At 35.5% G+C, this 22,277-nt stretch overlaps 1 protein-coding gene across 10 annotated transcripts in view; it reads left to right on the forward strand.

Annotated features, from left to right (window-relative positions):
* The window catches only part of NAALADL2 (N-acetylated alpha-linked acidic dipeptidase like 2), a 1,532,395-nt gene that overhangs the window by 714,392 nt on the left and 795,726 nt on the right, over window positions 1-22,277 (forward strand). For all 10 annotated transcript variants that reach the window (XM_081235898.1, XM_081235896.1, XM_081235895.1 and 7 more), the window contains one exon: window positions 15,681-16,182. In XM_081235898.1, coding sequence (XP_081092024.1) covers window positions 15,689-16,182 — 494 coding nt within the window. In that variant the 5' untranslated portion in view covers window positions 15,681-15,688. The remainder of the gene's footprint in view (window positions 1-15,680; window positions 16,183-22,277) is intronic.

The raw sequence follows: 22,277 nt of genomic DNA on the forward strand, positions 1-22,277 counted from the left end.
TGACACACACCCCAGAAGTCTCCTGTTTTATTCTCTCATTCCAGGCTCTTATGTCCTGCTCAGTGATAAGAGAAATTTAAGCACTTGTACAAATTCACTTGTGGTTTTTCCTCCCAGCAGCAATATTCAGAAATTGGGATGGCTGCCTGTGATATAGACATGAGAGTGATTAACTTAATTCATATTAAGCAATTTTTATTCATCATTAATAATCTTTGATTAATTATATAATAATGATAAATAGTTCTTAAAACATTTTATCAGTTATCTCATTTGGTTTTTCACACACATATATCTAATTTTACCTATGGAGAAAAGTGATTTGCTCTGGGGTTCATAGCTAGGAACAGTGGATCCAAAATCTAAACCTAAGTCTGGTGGGGGGTAAGGTAAAATGGGTAAAGTGAGTCAATTGTATGGGACAGATGGAAAGGAGACTTTTGGTCGTGTGTATACAGAAGTTGAATTACAATGTAATACACATGAAATTTATAAAATGTTATAAACCAGTGTTACCTCAATGAAAAATAAGTGAAACAAAGAAAAAATAAACCTACCTCTCTTGATGCATAATAGTTTAGAATTTTAAAACAATAGCAGTTATATTGGGTTTTACAGTTTATCAACTGCCTTTTAAATATTTAATTTTATTCATCAATTAACACTTAGAGATATATAGAATAGATACTACATCCTCTTTTCAAACCTAAATGAGCTGAAGTAATTGCAGTAAGATGCATTGCTGATAAAATGGCAATTATCTTACCCTAAATTCTCTACTTTCTTCAAGACATCATACCTATTGGGCACCTATCATTTATTACGCAGCTACAAGTTTCCAAATACCGTGCTAGGCTCTAAAGATAAAAAACTAGACAAATTAACTACCTCCATGAATCTGAACCTGAGGGCAGATCAGGCAGAGGAAGAGTACATGCAAGGTGTGTGATGTGTTCCTGAAAGCAGGAAGTAGGGAAAAGGATCAGAACGGAAGTTGAGGCCAGAACACAAAGGTGTTCTGTGCTTTGGAAAGGAGTCTATGATGAAATGTCCTGGTAGTGCAGAATAAAACCCCTCATGGGATCTTAAATGGTCAAGCGATGTGGTCAGATTTCTGCTTTGGAAAAAGAGCTTTAGTAGTATTCTGGTTGTTTATTGCTGAGTTCCAAACCACCCCCATATGGTGGAGCTTTGAACAACCACCATTTTATTATGTCTTCTTATTTGATCAGGAATATGGTCAGGTCTCTGCTGGTCAATTATTTGGCCCCACATGCTTGTCACTCAGAAATCAGCTGGTGGCTGGTCTTTTCTCACATGTGTGGCACATTGATTTGGATGCCTGGACTCAGCTTCCTTTCCATATGGTCTCAGTGCTTCTCCACATGGCCTCTCCAACAGGGTAGTTGGATTTCTTGTGCTCAGGGCTTCAAGAATTTATTCTCCATAAAAGTTATTCATGCCTTAATTACAGTTCTTATAAGACACTTTAGCAAATAAACATTGCACTATGATTTAATCTGTTTCATTAAGAGCTGTCATATTTAAGTTAAATGATTGCTCTTAAGATGTATGTATTTCCGAAAGACCATAGATTTAAATATGAGGGGATTGTGAATTATTCAGGGGTTGTCAAAATTCTGGGTTTAGTCCAACAAATGTTTACATGGTCAAAGAATTATTATAAAAACTATGGGCAATAAAAATATTAATAATATCTAATTATTGAAGGCAGAACCAGAGAGGAAAAGTCTATTAAAAGGAAAAAATTTTAAATTAATTAAAATAAAATTATGAGCTTAGCACCAGTAGCCATGAGGATGGATGTGAAGTTTATTGGGGAAAACCACAAGCCAGCTTAGTGAGGCTAGAGAGTAGAGGCTTCCATGGATATGTGAATGGGTGAGTTTATTCATTTCCTGTCTTCACTTTTTTCTGAAAGACTCTAAGGAAGGTACTTAGGGATGGAGATTATATGAAAAGGTCATACTACACAATGTTATTAGGGCTTGATTGTGGGAAAATTGAATGATGTTCTTCTATGTATTTTTCTTAATTTTTGGAGGAATTAAAAATATGCTCTCATGTGATTGTTTTTGGTCATGATTGCAGAGTGGTTAAGAACAAAGGCACTGGAACCATACTGCCTGAGTTCAAGTCCTGTGTTATCTAGAGCAAGTGACTTAAACTCTCTCTCTCTCTGTAGTGTCCTTATTTGTAAAATGGGGATGATAAAAATGGTAACTTCATGGTATGGTTTTGATGGTTAAATGAATTGATATAAGTAGAGGGTACATAGTGACACATAAATGTGTGCTTTTTTCCCCCTAGTACTATACTCTTTAGTACAATTAAACTAGTCAAGGTCATCCGTTTACAACTTGTGTTGCAATGCTCATTCCCATTTTAATTTTGAACTTAACTTTGACTTTCCACAACCTTAAGGATTATGTTTCTTTTTAGGCAGAAACCATAATATTTCCATTATTTGGGGCTCTGAAATATTTTTAAATTTCTCAGGAATGATTAAATACCTCAATCCTTTACAGGGTTGAAAAAAAGAAAAGGATAAAGAAAAGAAAAAGAAATCTTTGGTTCCTAAAATCTATTAGAGAGAGAGGTTTTGTTTGAGGGCCATAGTTATGGAGGATGAATGGAACGAGAAGGACCACCAGTCGCAGTAGCTGAAGGAAACCTATATAGAAGTGTTAGAGGAAAGGCCTTTCATTTTTCCCAGAGTGGAACTCCCAAGCAGCAAGCAGCAGATTAAGGGCAAGTTGAGTTTTAGTATTATTTTGAAGACTCAAGATTTGGTATGTTTGGAATGGTAGGGCCAAACATAATCTTTGATTTGGCCATGAGGTCATCATTTCAAATACATCCACTGATTTTTTACTCAAGATATATCACTCCCAATATATAGAAAAGAATGAAATGAACTCTTTATGGTCAGTTATTTTATTTTCAACAATTTCCTGAGACATCAATAGTGAAATAAGTAAGAATGGAAAAGTGAAAATGAAATAATGGGAATGGCTGAAGGGAGACAAAAAATATAAAGAAAAAAGATAAAGGACCTATTATGGGAAGAAAGAAAAGAGAAAATAAGCTAAAATTCATGTTGGTAAAGTAATAATATTTGACATTTTAAAATTGAAGAGCTAGGTGAATTTTAAAATTTTGCATGTATTATAATAAACTACGTTTCAATAGTGCCAATTATATAAAAGTTCTCTTAAACATTTTACATTTAATGCTTTGTGAATATTGCATTTTCATGCCTTTTGCCTGACATTTAATTTCTTATCAGCATTACTTTTATGTGCCATTGGAGGTCTTCCATTTTTTATAATCCTGTTCATAAATAAAATATAAATGACATAAGCAATGCCCAATATAGTTTTTAGTAAATTATTTAGTTGCTTTAATTTACCCAAAACTATTACTATGCATATATGTAAATTAGTAATAAAAATTAACTTCTCAATGTCAAACTGTCATACAGATGTAATATGTTGTAGTATTTCTCATCCTGTTTCTTTTTCAATAAATCCTTTTTTCTGAAAAGGTTGACAGTCACTAGTATTATCATACTTAAAGGTCTTTTATACAAAGAACTTGAATTTTGTATGTTAAAATAATAATTTTGTCACCGTTTTTCCAGATAACATTTTATTTTTTCTATGAGTGGGAGGCCTAGAAGAAAATATTGCAAAACTATATTCTTATTTAGCTTCAGATATATATATATAATTATAGATACAGCATTTTAGAAGTAAGAAAGAATAGCAAAATCTTGGGCAAATTGTTGCTCTCTTATGCTACTTGAGATAATTTTTTTTATTTTGATTCTTTTATACAGCAGGTTCTTATTAGTTATCTATTTTATACACATTAGTGTATACATCTCAATCCCAATCTCCCAATTCATCCCATCAGCACCACCCCCACCCCCCACTTTACCCCCTTGGTGTCCATACATTTGTTCTCTACATCTGTGTCTCTATTTCTGCCCTGCAAACCAGTTCATCTGTACCATTTTTCTAGGTTCCACATATATGCATTAATATACAATACTTGTTTTTTCTCTTTCTGACTTACTTCACTCTCTATGACAGTCTCTAGATCCATCCACGTCTCTACAAATGACCCAATTTCATTCCTTTTTATGGCTGAGTAATATTCCATTGTATATATGTACCACATCTTCTTTATCCATTCGTCTGTCATTGGGAATTTAGGTTGCTTCCATGTCCTGGCTATTGTAAATAGTGCTGCAGTGAACACTGGGGTGCATGTGTCTTTTTGAATTATGGTTTTTTCAGGGTATATGCCCAGTAGTGAGATTGCTGGGTCATATGGTAATTCTATTTTTAGTGTTCTGAGGGAACTCCATACTGTTCTCCATAGTGGCTGTATCAATTTACATTCCCACCAACAGTGCAAGAGGGTTCCCTTTTCTCCATACCCTCTCCAGCATTTGTTGTTTGTACATTTTCTGATGATTCCCATTCTAACTGGTGTAAGGTGATACCTCATTGTAGTTTTGATTTGCATTTCTCTAATAATTAGTGATGGTGAGAAGCTTTTCAAGTGCCTCTTGGCCATCTGTATGTCTTCTTTGGAGAAATGTCTATTTAGGTCTTCTGCCCATTTTTTGATTTTTTTTTAATATTGAGCTAGATGAGTTGTTTATATATTTTGGAGAATAATCCTTTGTCCGTTGATTCATTTGCATATATTTTCTCCCATTCTGAGGGTTGTTTTTTCATCTTGTTTATAGTTTCCTTTGCTGTGCAAAAGCTTTTAGAGATAATTCTTAAAAAGCATTTCAATTTTGATTCTGCCATCAGTTGTCAATTGAAAACTTCATAATTCTTAGATTTCTTACCATTAATATATTCCTACTACTTGTGCAGACATAATAATTCACTTAAATTCATTTTTAGTCCTAAGGTAAAGTGAATTAATATATAAGATCTTTGTCTTATAATGAGCATATCATGCTGTTAACTATGCTCTATTTCTATCATTGTATTTTGGGTTAAATCCCCACTTTTAATTTTCTTAACTCCATGGTCTAACAGTTTATATAAGCTGAATATTAAAATTTTTACATTGGGATATTTATCTTGGATCTTTATTTGAAGAATAGTTTTTCAGAATTTACCCAATAAAGATTTGGGATGGTTCATATGATACATATTTTCTTAGTAACTGAATTTTAAGTGAGCATAAACATTCTCTACCCATGTGTTTTTCTGGGATGTTTCCTTTCCCACCAGTTAACCACAGTATCATGATATATTAACACTTTTTCCTAATAACACCCTAAAGGAACAAGTATGAAAAGAACCATTTCAGAAAATGAAAATCACAGATTCTGGGTGCATTGAATTACCAACCTGGGCATCAAATAGGCTTTCTGTGTTATGATTTTAGGAAACATAGGGATATGAGTTTTAAAATAAAGCACTTACAGTTTGTAGAAACCTGTTGATACGTTTTGAAGAGTAAAGATATTTAAAAAGTAAGCCAATAAAGTACCTTTGAAAAAAGTGAGAAATAGAGTGCGTAGTGGTATTATGTAGGTAAAAGCTTCATCTGTCTGTTCCCAGAAATCCAAGAGCCATAGTCAAAAAGCAGCAGTTTAAGATTATTCACGTTGGCTGAAAGGATGGAAAATTGCAGTGTATCTATCAAGCTAAGAGGCTCCTCCTGACAGACAGCTCTCAGACTAGAGCAGTGACTGTATTGACATTTTAACTCTTGACACTCTGGAAGCCCTCTTATGCCCATGTAAACCACACGTAGTAGGGGTGGACCAAAGGTTTTGAATGTCTGAAAACAGGACAGTGGCAGGTTGAATGTGAACTGTAGCTTTCAAGATCTAAGCACAGTTGTTTTGCTCTTTGTTGCCCAGCAGCAGGAGAAAAGAGAAATTTTGAAAATGTTGCTAAGAAGACACCATTAAGTGGAGGTTGTGGTGTTTTCTTCAGAGCAATGGACTTGGAAGGAGTTCTCCCTTATTTAAAAACTACAGGGCCAGGAAACATCAATATCTGCTAGGGCACTGTCGAGAGCAAACCACAGAGATCTTTTAGGTCCTGGAGTCTGAGCAGCCCCCGGGGATCTAAAGATCAAGGCAGGATCAGTCAGATTTAATGTACATCGAGACTCCTGGTGCTTGTAGTCATATTGGTGACAAACCAGGGATAAATAAACCCCTCATATCTCTGAATTTGTTAAGATCATACCAACTTTGGGAACTTTCAGAGAACCTGAGTGTTGTAATATTTAAAAAGAGTATGCTTTGGAATTTGACAGGTCGGGTGTGATACTCCAGCTGCTTGTACTTTAATAGCTGTGAGAACTTGGGGAAATGACTTAATCCCTCAGTTTAAGATACCTCATCTATAAAATGGGGATAGTAATAGTACTTATCATATAGGATTGTTTAATTAAATGACAATATGTATGTAAAGTGCCAACATTATAGTAAGTCCTGGATCATTTTAAGGGCCCAATAAATCATCTATTAGCATATGATTTTGGATACCATAACATGGGCATGGTTGTATATCCAAATCTAAGAGTAAAAGTGAAAAAGGAGACACACAGATTGCTCTGACTAGATAGAGAAAAATACTGATAGCTTACCAACATGGAAATTAGCAACTACAAAAAGAGATAACTTAGAAACAATAAAAATAAACTCTTCAGCTAAGACTGACAGCCTTATGATTACCAAGTGAGATTAGGGGAAGGCTGACTGAGCCTCAGAAGACCCCACAGATGCCCTTCTGCACCCTGACTGCAGTGAAGCTCAACTACATTAAAACTCAATTTCAGTGGCTTTCCTTAGTCAGACTATCAGAGTATTTTTTCCCTCTACTCTTCTTTTTTTTTTAAAGAAAAAGAGAAAAAAGTTCTTGAGCTACCGTGAGACACACAAAGAGATGTTAAACAAAATTCATGATTTGTTTAAATTCTGTAGCAAAACTGGAAGTTTCCAAAACTAGAATTTCTTTGCCTCATTAAACTATGGCTTTCTTCTTGTTATTCTCCTCAGTATGAATTACCTTATGAGTTTTCTGATCTCTAAAGTAAAAAAAAAAAGTTTATTGTAAAAAAAAAAAAAAAAAGATAACTGAAAACCAAAGAAGAAAGTGAAAATTCATTGAAATCCTACCAATGAGAGGAAACATCTATGAAAATTTCACTCTCTATCCTCTTGGAGTTTTCCCTGTGTCTTTATATATGTATATACATATCTAGATGGAATGTTGGGGGAAAATGGATCAGGCTATACAATCTTGTTTACCTGCCTTTTTTTTTTCTGCTTTAGAACAAATTTAATCAGTTATACATATACATATGTTCCCATATCCCCTCCCTTTTGCGTCTCCCTCCCACCCTCCCTATCCGACCCATCCAGGTGGTCACAAAGCACCGAGCTGATCTCCCTGTGCTATGCGGCTGCTTCCCACTAGCTAGCTACCTTAAGTTTGGTAGTGTATATATGTCCATGCTGCTCTTTCACTTTGTCACAGCTTACCTTCCCCCTCCCCATATCCTCAAGTCCATTCTCTAGTAGGTCTGTGTCTTTATTCCTGTCTTACCCCTATGTTCTTCATGACATATTTTTTCTTAAATTCCATATATATGTGTCAGCATACAGTATTTGTCTTTCTCTTTCTGACTTACTTCACTCTGTATGACAGACTCTAGGTCCATCCACCTCATTACAAATAGCTCAATTTCATTTCTTTTTAGGGCTGAGTAATATTCCATTGTATATATGTGCCACATCTTCTTTACCCATTCATCCGATGATGGACACTTAGGTTGTTTCCATCTCCAGGCTATTGTACATAGGGCTGCTATGAACATTTTGGTACATGTCTCTTTTTGAATTATGGCTTTCTCAGGGTATATGCCCAGTAGTGGGATTGCTGGGTCATATGGTAGTTCTATTTGCAGTTTTTTAAGGAACCTCCATACCGTTCTCCATACTGGCTGTATCAATTCACATTCCCACCAGCAGTGCAAGAGTGTTCCCTTTTTTCCACACCCTCTCCAGCATTTATTGTTTCTAGATTTTTTGATGATGGCCATTCTGACTGGTGTGAGATGATATCTCATTGTAGTTTTGATTTGCATTTCTCTAATGATTAAAGATGTTGAGCATCCTTTCATGTGTTTGTTGGCAGTCTGTATATCTTCTGTGGAGAAATGTCTATTTAGGTCTTCTACCCATTTTTGGATTGGGTTGTTTGTTTTTTTGTTATTGAGCTGCATGAGCTGCTTATAAATTTTGGAGATTAATCCTTTGTCAGTTGCTTCATTTGCAAATATTTTCTCCCATTCTAAGGGTTGTCTTTTGGTCTTGTTTATGGTTTCCTTTGCTGTGCAAAAGCTTTGAAGTTTCATTAGGTCCCATGTGTTTATTTTTGTCTTTATTTCCATATCTCTAGGAGGTGGGTCAAAAAGGATCTTGCTGTGATTTATGTCATAGAGTGTTCTGCCTATGTTTTCCTCTAAGAGTTTGATAGTGTGTGGCCTTACATTTAGGTCTTTAATCCATTTTGAGCTTATTTTTGTGTATGGTGTTAGGGAGTGATCTAATCTCATACTTTTACATGTCCCTGTCCAGTTTTCCCAGCACCACTTATTGAAGAGATCTACTCTTCTTTATTTTATGTTTTGTGGTGTCATTTATCTCATGTATGTGCATCTCTAATGTAAGCCACATCCATACTCTGAAGGGTAAAAGAATGTAAATTCTGTAGAAGTAAATAAATTCTTTAAATACTTTACTACAAATGGAAATGATGACAAGGAAGAAAAAAAAGAAGATACTTTAGAATCTAGGGGGAAATCAGACACTAAAAGGACCAGGAAAGGAGTCATGGAACTGTTTACACATCCCTAAATAGAGTTTTGTGGTGTTACTGGAAATTGAAACACCCATGATAGTTCAAACACTTAGTATTATATAGAGTATCTACCTGTTCAAGTAACCCATAGAGTGTACTCTATTATTTCAGGTCATTTAAATTAATTCTTCTCTTTGCCAAGTTCTATATTGAATTATAGCATTCTAATATTGGAAAACCTTACTGTAAATACAGGAGCTCTCAGGTGGGCCCAACTAACCATTCAGTTAGAGTGTATTACACAAATTGCTGTTACATACAGGTACTCAAAGAAAGGCAGGCCCACTCAGGGAACTGGCAGGTGGTCATACATATGGAAGCGATATAAAACACATTTACACAAACCTGCTGGATTTCACCAAGTAATTTTCCCTCAGATGGTTCTGACTGCATTTTGCAATTTAAAGCTCATTAATTTGGCATCTTAGAAGCACACATTTTACATGTCATTTAGAGATCAAGGTAACTCAGGCCTCAGAGTTAAGTTTTAATTTTATACTCTCCAGCTTGATGATCTGCTCTGCCTAAATTCAGTGTGCTATTACCTGTTTCAGGGTAGGCTTGGCCTAATATTTTTTCTAAAAATAAAGCACAGATAATAATTTCCCCTTACTTTATAGACTCTTTATTCAGTTAGTGAAGCATGAACAACAAATAATTATTGTCATTTCTTTTATTCAGTTAATATACAAATTTGCAATAAGGCATTCTTAACCACCTTTCCAGACACTGTAACAATTCCTGAGGTCATTTCACAAAACTAAATGGAAAAATAATCTCATTATACTGAAAAATTAAGTCAGAGAACAGAGTCTTCTGAATTACTCTTTTTATAGTTTTATCTTTGGCCCTGCTCTCAAGCTGAGACCATTAAAGCTTTCAACAACAAAAATTTATTCCACAAATATGGGCTTTATTTGTACAAACTAGGTTCATACTGAAAAATTTATGTCAAGTGTTTTCAGCCTATAAGGAATATCCTTAAACTTAAATTTAAAAATCCCTCTGGGCACTCCTAGTTCACTGGTGCAGCATCTAAAGTAATGCTGCACAAAGGTGCATAATGAATACCTTTTGATGATGCACTGACATTTCTAAGAAATGCCTTTGCCTCAAATCAATCTGCTCCAACCAGCAAATGATTTGATATTCAAAGCTTCAGGAAACACTATATGAATATATTTTTTCCCCATTGTACAATAAAGATTCAGTCATAGAGCTGTCATTGGAAATTGAGATTCTGCCTTATGTTTTCAAGTTAATCTGCCAGACTCATTAATTTATTTTACTTGTAAAATAACTTTTACAAGTAGAAAAGTCTTTAGATGTGTTCGTAGTTCTAATAATATCTATACAGTCTTTTATACTGGTTAAGTTAAAATACTATCGGTATCATCATAGTCAGTGGATCAAGTCAACCACCTACGACAAACATGGTGTTCTACCAAAAACATACATAACCCATGTTCATGATTAATTATCACTAATTCTGGGAACTGTTAAACTGAATTCTTGAGAATTATGGAAAAGCTCTGTTGTTTTTGTAAATTGACTGAAAAGAAACTCAACTCTATAATAACAAGATATAGAATTGGTGGTTGAAAGTACAATGTAATAATGACTTTTATGTACATATTAGCCACACTTCTATCTGTCTGAACCACAGCTAATGACGAACAGATGCTTCCCCTTCAAAAGTGCTTGAGCGCGCTGCTCCATCTCTCATTATCTCCAGGTTCTTGTTATTGAAACTTAAGCCCTCTGGTCATAACTTAATTTCGTTAAGTCTGTATTTTAAAATTCTAAGCTCCAAATCATTCTATTTTCCTAAACTCTATAGAATTTCTGGGGTGGTGCTTTGTTAGTGGATCACTTACACCATGTTAGACCTTGTTAAATGAATCTTTAATAATTTATATCATTTACTTGTAATGCTGCAAATACAGTGCTCTTATTATATCCACTGTACAAATAAGGGATTTAAGCATAAAAAGATTAAATGACTGGTCTAAATTACATAGCAGAGCTAGGACTTGAACCAGGTAGTCTGACTATAGAGTTTGCTAATTTAGAGATCGATAAGGTCAGGGCATTCATGTAATAAATTCCCTCATTGTGATTGCTGAGCAAGATAACGTGTCATAATCATATTTCTAAGTGACATTTGTAATATATAACTTATTAAAATGAAATTTTGTTTAACATGTATTTATCATCTAAAATATTTGCCAGCTGTTGTGTTAAGTTAGATTTGCAGCATCAAGAGACTGTATTTTATATATTGAAATTTCAGCCTATTTCTGTATTCATCTTTTATTTCTACATAATTTACTTAGTTTCAGCCAGTAAAGATGTGTGAAACAAAGCATTCGGAAGCATCAATTTATTTTAAACTACCCATATGCTTAGTAAAAATACTTCATTTTTTTATTGATCTAAGCTTGTTATAGTGTAGAAGAAATATTGTTTAGTTCATCTTGTATTTGCTTTCTTTTCCTTAGAAAAGAATAAGTGTATACAAATGATAAACGTTTGACTATATTGAATTTTAATAATAGTTTAGCCTTCATTGTGGGCCTGGTTGGGAAAGGATCTCACCTAAGCAAATAAGATATGTTGAAAACATGGGGAATGTATTGTACTTTTCATAAAAATTGCATTTTATAAAAATAAGTATAATATAGAATGTACAGATGCTACAAATATTTCTGTTTTAAGAAATGTAGCAAGTTTCTATGACTGGTCTACACCTAATTACATATTTTTGAGGGAAACATTCATGGTAGATTCCAAAACCTACTACACGTATTTTTTAAATTACTCATATAGGGTAGCTATAAATAATATGACAATATAAATTAAATGAATCATGTACATCAGTTACAGAAAATATATGAAGTTTGGCATAATTATGCAATCATCCCTAAGACATGCTGATTTTGCTGAAGATTTCTTTTTATAATATAAAATTTCCGTTGTGGGAATTTGAAAGTTCTGTTGAAAAAAGTGCAATATTTCCTTTACTTGACCTCATGGGGAGTAGGTTTTTAAAGAAAGCTACATTCTTTGTGGGACAAATGAAATAATTGGTGCTTACTTTAAATATGTTATTAGTTCTATTTAATAGTTTGTTACTCAGTTTAATTTTTGAGGAGATCATTTTAAATACCTTAAGTGAAACAAAGCTGTCAAGGCAGAGGTCTATATTTTTGTAAAAACCTATACTATTTTCCTTAAGGCAAGATAATTTTAAAGAAATGAATTTCTAATGGATTTATAATATAAATTTATCAAATAAGTGGTTAAATGCTTCATTATAGATGTCATCACATACTTATTTTCTTGGAAATTTTCCTAAAATCCTTTGGGTTTTTTTTTTTTTTTTTTTTTTTACATCAAGTGGCTTGATCTTCCCAGATACTGCTCTCCTAGAAGATAGAATTTAGTGTAAATTTATAAATGTGTAATGAGTCCAAAAGTGGTAGTAAGCATGTCAGGCAGACATCCATCATGGTGAGGAGTTAATATCTGTATCTACATTACATTCTAATTGATAGCTCTGTCTGATGTTTGAAAAGCGTTAAATTGCTGATGTACAGATGATGGAATACCTATTGTCAGGCTAGAAATGAAAACTCTTCCTCATCACTGCAGTTGGTTTGTAAATGATTTGTAGAGAAATGACTTTGAATGTTTGTATTAGAGGTCAGAATTAGAGATTTCACATTTCTGTAGTAACTCCTGTGTGCCAAGTCTTCCTTGGGCATAAAACACACTCTACAATTCAATTTAAAACAAAAAACAGAAAAAACCCAAAACCTTTAGAGAGACTCTGAGTCATTAAAATGGGAGGAAAAAGTCTAGAAAACTATATTGAGATAGTGTCTAAGTAAATCAATAATGCATAAACTGAACAGTTAGAGAAGTAAATATCATAATATCATGTCAAGATAGGAATTGATTGATATTTAAGCCAAACAAGGAAAAAAATTGACTACTGCCAAGATATTGCAGTATTTTGCAATGTACATTAAAAAAAATGGATTGTGGGGGTATTTAACCCCACAACTTATTAATTTACCACTAACTTATTAATCCCATATTTTTATAAAACCACAAATCACCTTGTGTGTCCCCAAACATCACTTTTCTCAGCCTAAAGAATGACTCAACTTTTGGACCTCAGCTTCCTCTTCTGTAATATGAGAGAGGTTAGAATCATGGATTTTAAAAGTGACTTTATTTCTACTGCCTTTAGGTTTTTCCTGTTCTCTAGTATTGTCTTGTACTATTTTTTGTTGTTGTTGTTTTAACCAAGTATGATTTAAAGTCTTCTTCTATCAGTTAATCAACGATCTCCTAACCTGTCTGAATAATTATCACTATCTCCATATATCACTCCTTTTCTCTTCTTGTCTTGATGTGACCAAAGACAGAATTCAAATAATGCACATTCTTGAATCATCATGGAAACCAGGCCAAGCAGAAAAAAGGGAGAGGAAAAGAGGAAGGAAAAGAGGGAGGGGCAAAAGGGGTCTGCAGAATCACTCCTGAGGCTGTTCTAATACGTAGTACCAACTAATATCTGCATAGTAAGAGTTGCTATGTCATGTGGTACTTTTAAAAAATATTTTAGTCTCTACATATAATTGTAAAAAAACAAAACAAAACAAAAAATCAAGCAAAAACCTATCATATACGTGTGTGTGAGTGTACGTGTGTGTATTACACCACCTGCTCCCCTTCTCCACAATGTTCTGCAGAATTATATAATTTCTTCTGCATTATTTAATTCATTTTATTTCTTCCCACAATCCTTGACAATCCTCTCTCCTCTAATACCAGAAATATCCCTTCAAACCTATATAGCCTACGTGACACTCAATGGATGTTTTAGGTTCGCTGTCTCAATTATTCCTAGTGACAGTGCTATGATGTTTATATTATCACCATGCCCATATCACAAATGAAGACCCCGTGTTGCAAAGAAGTTAAGCCTTTTGCCTACGGTCACCCTTTCATAGCTTTTTCTCCAACTCTGGTTCGCACACCAGTCTGAGTTTTTTAAATGGTCCATGTACCATGCACCGTGCACTTGTTTTCCTCCATGTGTTTATACATTTTCCCCTGCCTGGCTGTTCTCCTCTCACACCCCTGGTGTGTCCTAGGTTAACTCCTCCTCTCTCTCCAGAGGTACCTCAGAAATAACTTTGGGTGGGGAATTATTTCCCATATTCTCTGCTAGAATCTGTCACCCCTGAGTCTCCCTTGTGCTTTGCATATTTTATGTGACATACTTGTTTGTTCAAATGTCTGTCTCTCTTATTGAATCATTCCCTACTTGAGGAATAGGGACACGTTCATCTTCGTTTTCATTGCCTATCCCCATACCTGATGTGTATTAGGTATTCATCTTTATTGAATCAGCTCTGGACAAGAGTAAATCAAAAATGGTATCGTAGCAGATGGGAAATCTAATCAGAATTAGAATTTTTATTTTGTAAAGTTTAATATTTAATTGTACTTGAACTCTCTTAAACATTCAGGACATTTTAATTTATATGGACCTCTGTCAGACAGGATTGGAATTGTATATACCCATAATTCTGTACATAATGCCACTCCCTTTCATGAAGTCTTTGTATCTTTTTCTTTAGAGTTCACTTGTTAACAACCCGCCCTAAGACACTTAGCAAATCACTTGTCAGCTGAGCTCTGTTTTTCACTCACCACAGTGGGGTCCATAGAAAAATCGTAAAACGTAGTGAGGGACCTTAGAATCCAGCTGGGATGACAAATCTAATACACAGAAAATTTAAGTATAAATGCTCCTAATGTGCAACTACAATACACCAGTGTGTTACTGAATCCAGACTGAAGACCACTTGTAGTTAATTAGTCCAGTTTTCCTAATACTGCTCTGCAGGATATAACAAACTGTCATCCAAAACTGTGTAGGGGAGAAGAGCCTCCATCTGCCACTCAGTAGCAAGGTTATGAAGCTAAACTCTCCTATCCTGGCAAAAGGCTTCCCTCTTTGGATGGATGCCATCCCAGACTTTATTTAAAGTTCAGCGAGCCAGACCAATTCATGTCACTAATTCCATGAAACATGTTGGCTTTCTATGGTAGCCTTAAAGTTTTGCAGTCATTCTGATAACTCATGACTAGGCAATACACCATATTTTGCTTCTTGGATTTCTATAGAGGTGCTACTTCATTTTGTTGTTCTCATTCTTACCCTGAATTTGTGTTTTTAAAATTAGCTCTGGTAATGTAACTGATCCCCGGGTCTTTTTTCCCCCCTTAACTTAACACATGACACTTTATTGCTTCTGTACTCAGTTTTTCTTAAAAGTGATTTTGAAAATGTATAAGCTTAAACTTGGCTTTCATTGTAATGCATTGTCTTTAATGCAGTTGTGCATTTGTGACTTTAATTTTCTTGAGCTTCAAAAGAATAGTGTGTGTTTGTGTGTGTGTATTTTATGTCTTCTCATAGATTTTGCATCAGGTGCTTTCTACTTTTATTTATTGTTTGTCTTTTTTCTATAGTAAACATCAACAGCAAAACATAAGATTAAATAATTAATATATGATTTTCTATAGGAATGAAGTATTTCCCCTGATTATAATCACTAAAATTTTATGAACAGCTAATATAGATTACGGTTTGTTTTCACCTTGAAGGTTTTCTTTGTTGATTTATTTTCAGAAAATATACTGCTCTTATTTTCACAGGTAAAAAGATGGCCTATCAGAAGGTCAATGCAGATCGAAGAGCTCCAGGACATTCACAGTACCTAGACAATGATGACCTCCAAGCCACTGCCCTTGACTTAGAGTGGGACATGGAAAAGGAACTGGAGGAGCCTGGTTTTGATCAGTTCCAGCTAGATAGTGCTGAGAATCAAAACCTGGAGAATTCAGAGACTGCGGACCTCAATCTTGATCCCATTCAACCAGCAACTTCACCCAAAGGAAGGTTTCAGCGACTTCAAGAAGAGTCTGACTATGTGACCCATTATACAAGATCTGCACCAAAGAGCAACCCCTGCAATTTTTGCTGCCTTTTAAAAATATTTTTCACAGCAATCATTTTATTTATTTCTGGAATTTTGATAGGCTATTACACACATAAAAATTGCTCTTCAAATGCTACATCTTCAGGAACACTTGATCTTCAGTTATACCAAGAGATTCTCAAGACAATCCAAGCAGAAGATATTAGGAAGTCTTTCAGGTAAGTATGCAAGAAATGGATGTTGGTGGGATACATCTTCTGGGAAAAATGTCTTACAGGGAATATCATACTGTGATTTTTCTATCGTTTAAAGTTAATCTTACAAGCTGAGAAACATAACTTACCAGCAACCCCTTCACAGAGGGGGTGCACATTTTCAGATTTATGATACTGTAATGCAAATTTATGGTGCTGCTTTAATAATTGATAATAAGAACTGTAACTACTGTGGAGGCTAAAAGACTCCAGCCAGTGTATTTTCTCCCTCTTGGGAAGGCCCAGGTAAGCCAAATTGTGATGCAAAGATTGCTGGATGTGTGTGTAATAAAAACTAGGGCACTAGCCATAAGACTGAAAATTTTAATGACATCAGAATAAAATAAACTTGCTTTATGGACTGAAATAACTGACAGGAAGTAAGACAAGCACTGATCGTATTTGGTCCCCTGAATCACTGAGTTTCCCAGTTGAATATTTTTATTGAAACACATTGCATTCCATATATCAGGCAATTCTAAAAGGTCACCTCTCTCTTTAAGGTAAGTTTGCATATGACCTCTCTAGCCAGAATGTGTTGTTAATAAGTTAAATGATAAGAAAATATTTTTATAGGGCCTTAATAATTCTGAATTCTTGGGAAAAGCTCCACTCATGTCATATAGCTATTGGGTAACTTAAATTTTGTTGCTTGATATATCATTAGCATATATGTTTAATTGTAAAGTGTTCCCTAGTTAACATATTTAGAGAAGTGAGGAACTGGAAGAGGAAGATTAGATATTAGCCTCCACATATGTCTTCCATACTGGGCAATAAAGAATAATCCTAGGTGAATTATGTTTGTTGATTGTAGGTAGATGAGAGAGAAGGATACTAGGTCATAAGAATAGTCCTTCTGGGTTACACTGACTTATTACCATCAAGATGTTGGCACATGTGCATTTCTAGGGATCTTCTAGGGAGCATGCCCACTGAAGATGCATCATTTAATCTGTGTGCTGAAATATCACATGTATTGACGTTGGCAAATTATAATTCTCTTTCTGAATATCACATCTGAATGACTCATGGGAATTTGTTTTCTACACCCTTCTATGTCTGCTATTTACTGTTGCATAAGAGTCTCTGGATGTGTCATATGCAGATACTAAAAATTTCCATGGTATTCCTCAATGTAAAATTACTTATAGTGAATTGAGTGAAAGATATAGCATTGTCTTATAATGAGTGATTGTATCAGTCAGGATCCAACCATAAAAGAAAACTCCCTAAATATTTAAAGCAGAGGGCATTTAAAGTAGGGAAATAATTCCATCAGTGATGAAAAACCAAGAGGCCAGTCAGGGGACACTGAGGTAGCCAAGAGATGAACAACAAAATGGAGCCATTACTAAACCTACGCTGGAGAAAGGGAGTTGGGGTAACTTGATGGAAGTTGGAAATTTCTGCATACACAAATGCAGGGGTTGAGTTGACAGTGGGGATGTAACCTCAGCCAGGGGCACTACTGAAGACAGAGTAAGAAGTACCATGGCTTCTCCCTTCCTACTGCCCTCCTACCAGTTGTTCCGTTTGTTGTCTGAACCCAGCACGCAGGCTGCTGACTCAGAGCCTGGGAAAACTTATCCCAAAGTGTTCAGATCCCTGCAGCAGGGGAAAGGCAAGGGGTCTGTCCAAAAATTAGATCTTACCAGCACAGGGATGTTATTTAAAGAGAGAGAGAGAGAGAGACAGAGAGAGGGAGAGAGGGAGAGAGGGAGAAAGGAAGAAAGAAAGTGGAAGAATTCCATAAAACTCTGTCTACTCTAACTTCATGGTAGACATTCATTTCATTATGGAAGTGTCTTCTGGAAAAGGATCCATGGATTTAACTCATTTTTCCTGAGCAACTGTTTAGTTTTTAATGATGGACACAATGAATCTCATAACCTAGCCTGCTTCCCTCTTTACTTTGACTTTTAGTAAGTTCAGAGTCAAACAGGTATTAAAATCATAAAGAACTTACAGGCATACCTTCTGTATACTAACTAGCCTGCATATTTTCTCTCCTTATCTTCCTTTGGCTTTCTTTGCCTTACTTTTTTTTCTAGCATTGTAGACATTTTTAAAAACTGACATGTTCTTTTTGTGAATAGGCAGCTGGTTCTAAAATGTTGAAACTGTATAATTAACTAAACATATTCATCATTTCCCTCAGAATAGGAGTTGTATTACAATAAGGCTTATATTCTCTTAAACTCAAAAATCAACAAACTATATATTTAAAAAATATAACCACTGGCAATTTTACTTCTAAGTAATATTCAGTGGTTGGGCACAAATTCACAATTATGTCCTGTCAGATAGCCACAGGTTTTTCCTTGCTGAGATAATATGTCTTTTTCATCTAAAAATAATATTTTGGTACAAATATGTTTATTAACTTTCTTCGAATTACAACTTTTCATCCAAAAACAACCGTTCCCCCAGTAGTCGTGCTAACCACATGCCTTATTATGATTTCCTGTGTTTACTAAGTCATCTTGACATTGGCTCTGTACATCATGGGTTCCTCCTGTTTCTTTTCATCAATTTATGATCAGTTTTGGGCTCTCACTGATCTACTGTCTCGTTCATCAGTTGCTGTATTTCTTCTCTGTTTGTTCTCCATTCCTGCCCGTGCTGTAAGACTATGTCAGTTCTTGCCAAACATCCTAACAGTTATGCAATATAAAAGATACTCTTTTTATAATAAATTAGTTTTCAGACTCCATGAAGGAATGAACCAACTTGCTTTGCCCATCATTAGACTATTGTCCAGCAGACATTGAATAATTATTTTTCTAAGGGAGGAAATGAATGCATGAATAGGTGAGGAACAGATCTGTGTTTAATTCATCAATTTTATTATGGATTCTGAAAATCATTTTATTTACCATTTAGGTTTTTCACATTATGATTATTTTCAAAGTATTATAAATAAAATTCTGATTTATAACATAATTATAAAATACTAAATTATATAGCTATAGTTACTCAGAGGCTATGCTATGTTCTGATTTTAGATAAGTGACAAATCAAAACCAGATACTGTAAAAATGCTTAAGTATCACTATTGATGTCTCATTTTCAGCTGAGGCTTAAATACAATTGCTACTACTAGGACCAGTATGTAGAACTTCGGAGGAAAAAAGGAAAAGATTGTATAAAACCTTGAGATGATGACGCTGTTGTAGCCTAGGGGAGGTTAGAGAAGCTGAGAACTAGGAGAGTGGAAAAAGAGGATTTTGGGAGAAAGCTCCTAATGGTGTTGTAAACCCCAAACTTTTCTCAAGGAAGAAGCCTCAAGTCCAATGAAAAAGGGGTTTAATAGAACTACTTGGAAGAACTGGGTGTCTGCCTTTCTACCTAAGAAATCGAAATGACAAGTCACAGACTGGCTAGTTGTGGATAAAATTGCCAAAGAATAGGTGGTGGTTTGGGGTAGCCTATGGCAAAGTTTCCTTCTAGGGACTCTATCCAAGCAGGGAGAGAGGGAGAGGGGAAGAGGGAGAGAAATCACTACGGTCTAAATGTTTGTGTCCCCCCCCCCGCCCCAGAATTCATATGTTGTTGAAATCCTAATGTCCAATGTAATGGTATTTGAAGGTGGGGCTGCTGGGAGGGAGATGCTCAGGTCATGAAGCTGTAGCCCTCATGAATGGGCTGAGATTTTATACAAGAGACCCCACAGGGCTTCTAGTCCTTCCATCATGTGAGGACACAGGGAGAAGGTATCCATTGTGAACCAGGGAGAGGGCCCTTATCAGCCACCACACCAAATCTGCCAGTGCCATGATCTTAGAATTCCCAGACTCGAGAACTATGACATAATATTGATAAGTCAACCAGTCCGTGGTACTTTGCTATAGCAGCCCAAAAGGACTAACAGAAAGAGAGAGATTGTGGGGGAGGAGCAAGCAAGCTTCCTGCATGGCTGAAAAGAACTTACCAGAGACAGAGCTAGAGGTCTGGTCAGATGCCTGGAAGAAGGAAGAAGGAGGTAGAGGAGAGTGCATTACTCATGTTAAAGGAAGGTGAAAAATCCCCAGTCGTGGAATGGGTGGGTAGGTCTCCAAAGAACTGATGAAGCTGGACAAGTGGAAAGTTCAGCTGACTACTCCTGCTACAGTAAGAGTACCATGCCACTTCTTGAGAGTTCCTGTCCAGTGAGAACCTTTTGCTCCTGCTTTAGCTATTCTCACTTGCTCTGTTGCAACCCTGGAGGTGTCAGAAGCTCTGAGAAAGGAGGTGTAAAAACACAAAGAGAAGAAACTGACTATTCTCCTTTCCTTGGCTGTAAGTTTCCCAATCTAGAGATGGTCAAAAAGTGGGGAAAAGTTCAAAGTTCTGACTATTAAATAACACTGAACCTTTTAATTACTCACTGGAGGGACTCAGGTCACTTAACAGTGACCAGAATTACTGGGTTTTTAATCCAGAAACAGGAAAACAAACAAACTAACTAACTAGCTAACCCCAGTTAATATAAATGGGAGAAAGAAAGTGCTTTATGATTGCATTCCCTGAATCATGCTTGCTCAGTGTAGAGATTACACATGTGCAATTTTTATGTGTAATGTTTTAGAATAAAACACATTTGAATAATGTGTTGATTCAGAGAATCATTGATAGACATATTGACAGCATATTCCAGTTTATGGACCTAGTTATCCCATAATAAAGCCCACATAAGCCAGCTACTTGATATCATGTTGATCAAATAAAAGAAAATCATTTTCAACATTAGCACAGGAATATGAACAACGTATGTGTGTGTATGTGTGTATTAATCAGTCTTCTAATAAGATTCTCCTTGTCACTTCTGCAAATACTTGTTGCTATTTGAAAAGCATTCACTCTTTTACAGTGGTGGTTGATTTCTTTCATGTATCTTCATGTAAACAGATGAGGTATATTCAGATGTATATTGGATATATTCAGATGCGTGAGATTTAAAATAGGCCGTTAAAAGTTGCATTCATGTATGCTTTTGGTGACTTGGAACAGTGACTAGATAATGCAAGTTTATTGTAAGTATCAAAGCAGGACCCTGGGCTCACACAATAATCTGTGAATAGGAATTCATTTGACTGAGCCTTGTTGATAAGGAATTTGGATCCAGTCAACTCCAGGGACCCTAGTAGCCACAGTCCTCTAATTTTTACTAAAGGGTTGAACCACCAAAGTGATTTATCTCCCTTTCCATCTGTACTACTTTTTGTTTGCCTTATTCTTCTCCCAGTACCCACTGCTATGTTCTCCAATACATTATTCCTCCATTCCTCTTCTAGCCCATGGGGCTAGAATGAAATGTGATTGTTTTCCCTTTGGGGGTCAGCGATGTTTGTGACTGTCAAGTGCTTATCCCTAGTCTAATCAGATTTGGCCAATTGGGATGCTGGTCATCTTGTATAAAACGTCTACTTAGGGCTGTTAGGAGAGCTCTTTAACTTAGAAGAAGCTTAAATGTGACTGGTACATGTTTTATTTCTACTATATAATAAAGTCACAGAGCCTTTATCATATATATTGTTGAATGAATGACCTATATGTGTGTGCATATGTATATGCATACATTGCTGAACAGAGCAAAGCATGTTGAAAGCTTCAAAATTTAGTTACCTAATATAAAATTATAATAATAAGTGAATAAACCAATGAGGTTAAGTATATTTTTTTTTTTTTTTTTTTTTTTTTTTTTTTTTTTTTGGTACCCGGGCCTCTCACTGTTGTGGCCTCTCCCGCTGCGGAGCACAGGCTCCAGACGCGCAGGCTCAGCAGACATGGCTCACGGGCCCAGCCGCTCCACGGCATGTGGGATCTTCCCGGACCGGGGCACGAACCCATGTCCCCTGCATCGGCAGGCGGACTCTCAACCACTGTGCCACCAGGGAAGCCCTAAGTATATTTTTGAATGCAGGAATGTTTCCTTTTAACAGCTGTAGATGCTGTGAAATGGTGAGAAGAAAAGGAGAAAATGTGGTATTCTAATTATGGTTAATATGGTATCTTTTATTTATGGAAGGGGCATTATTTTTTTCTTCTTATAAGTAAAATGTATACAGAAAGTTGGA

The sequence above is a fragment of the Mesoplodon bidens genome (genome assembly GCF_964165515.1).
Source record: "Mesoplodon bidens genome assembly, chromosome: 5".
Classification (NCBI taxonomy): domain Eukaryota; kingdom Metazoa; phylum Chordata; class Mammalia; order Artiodactyla; family Ziphiidae; genus Mesoplodon; species Mesoplodon bidens.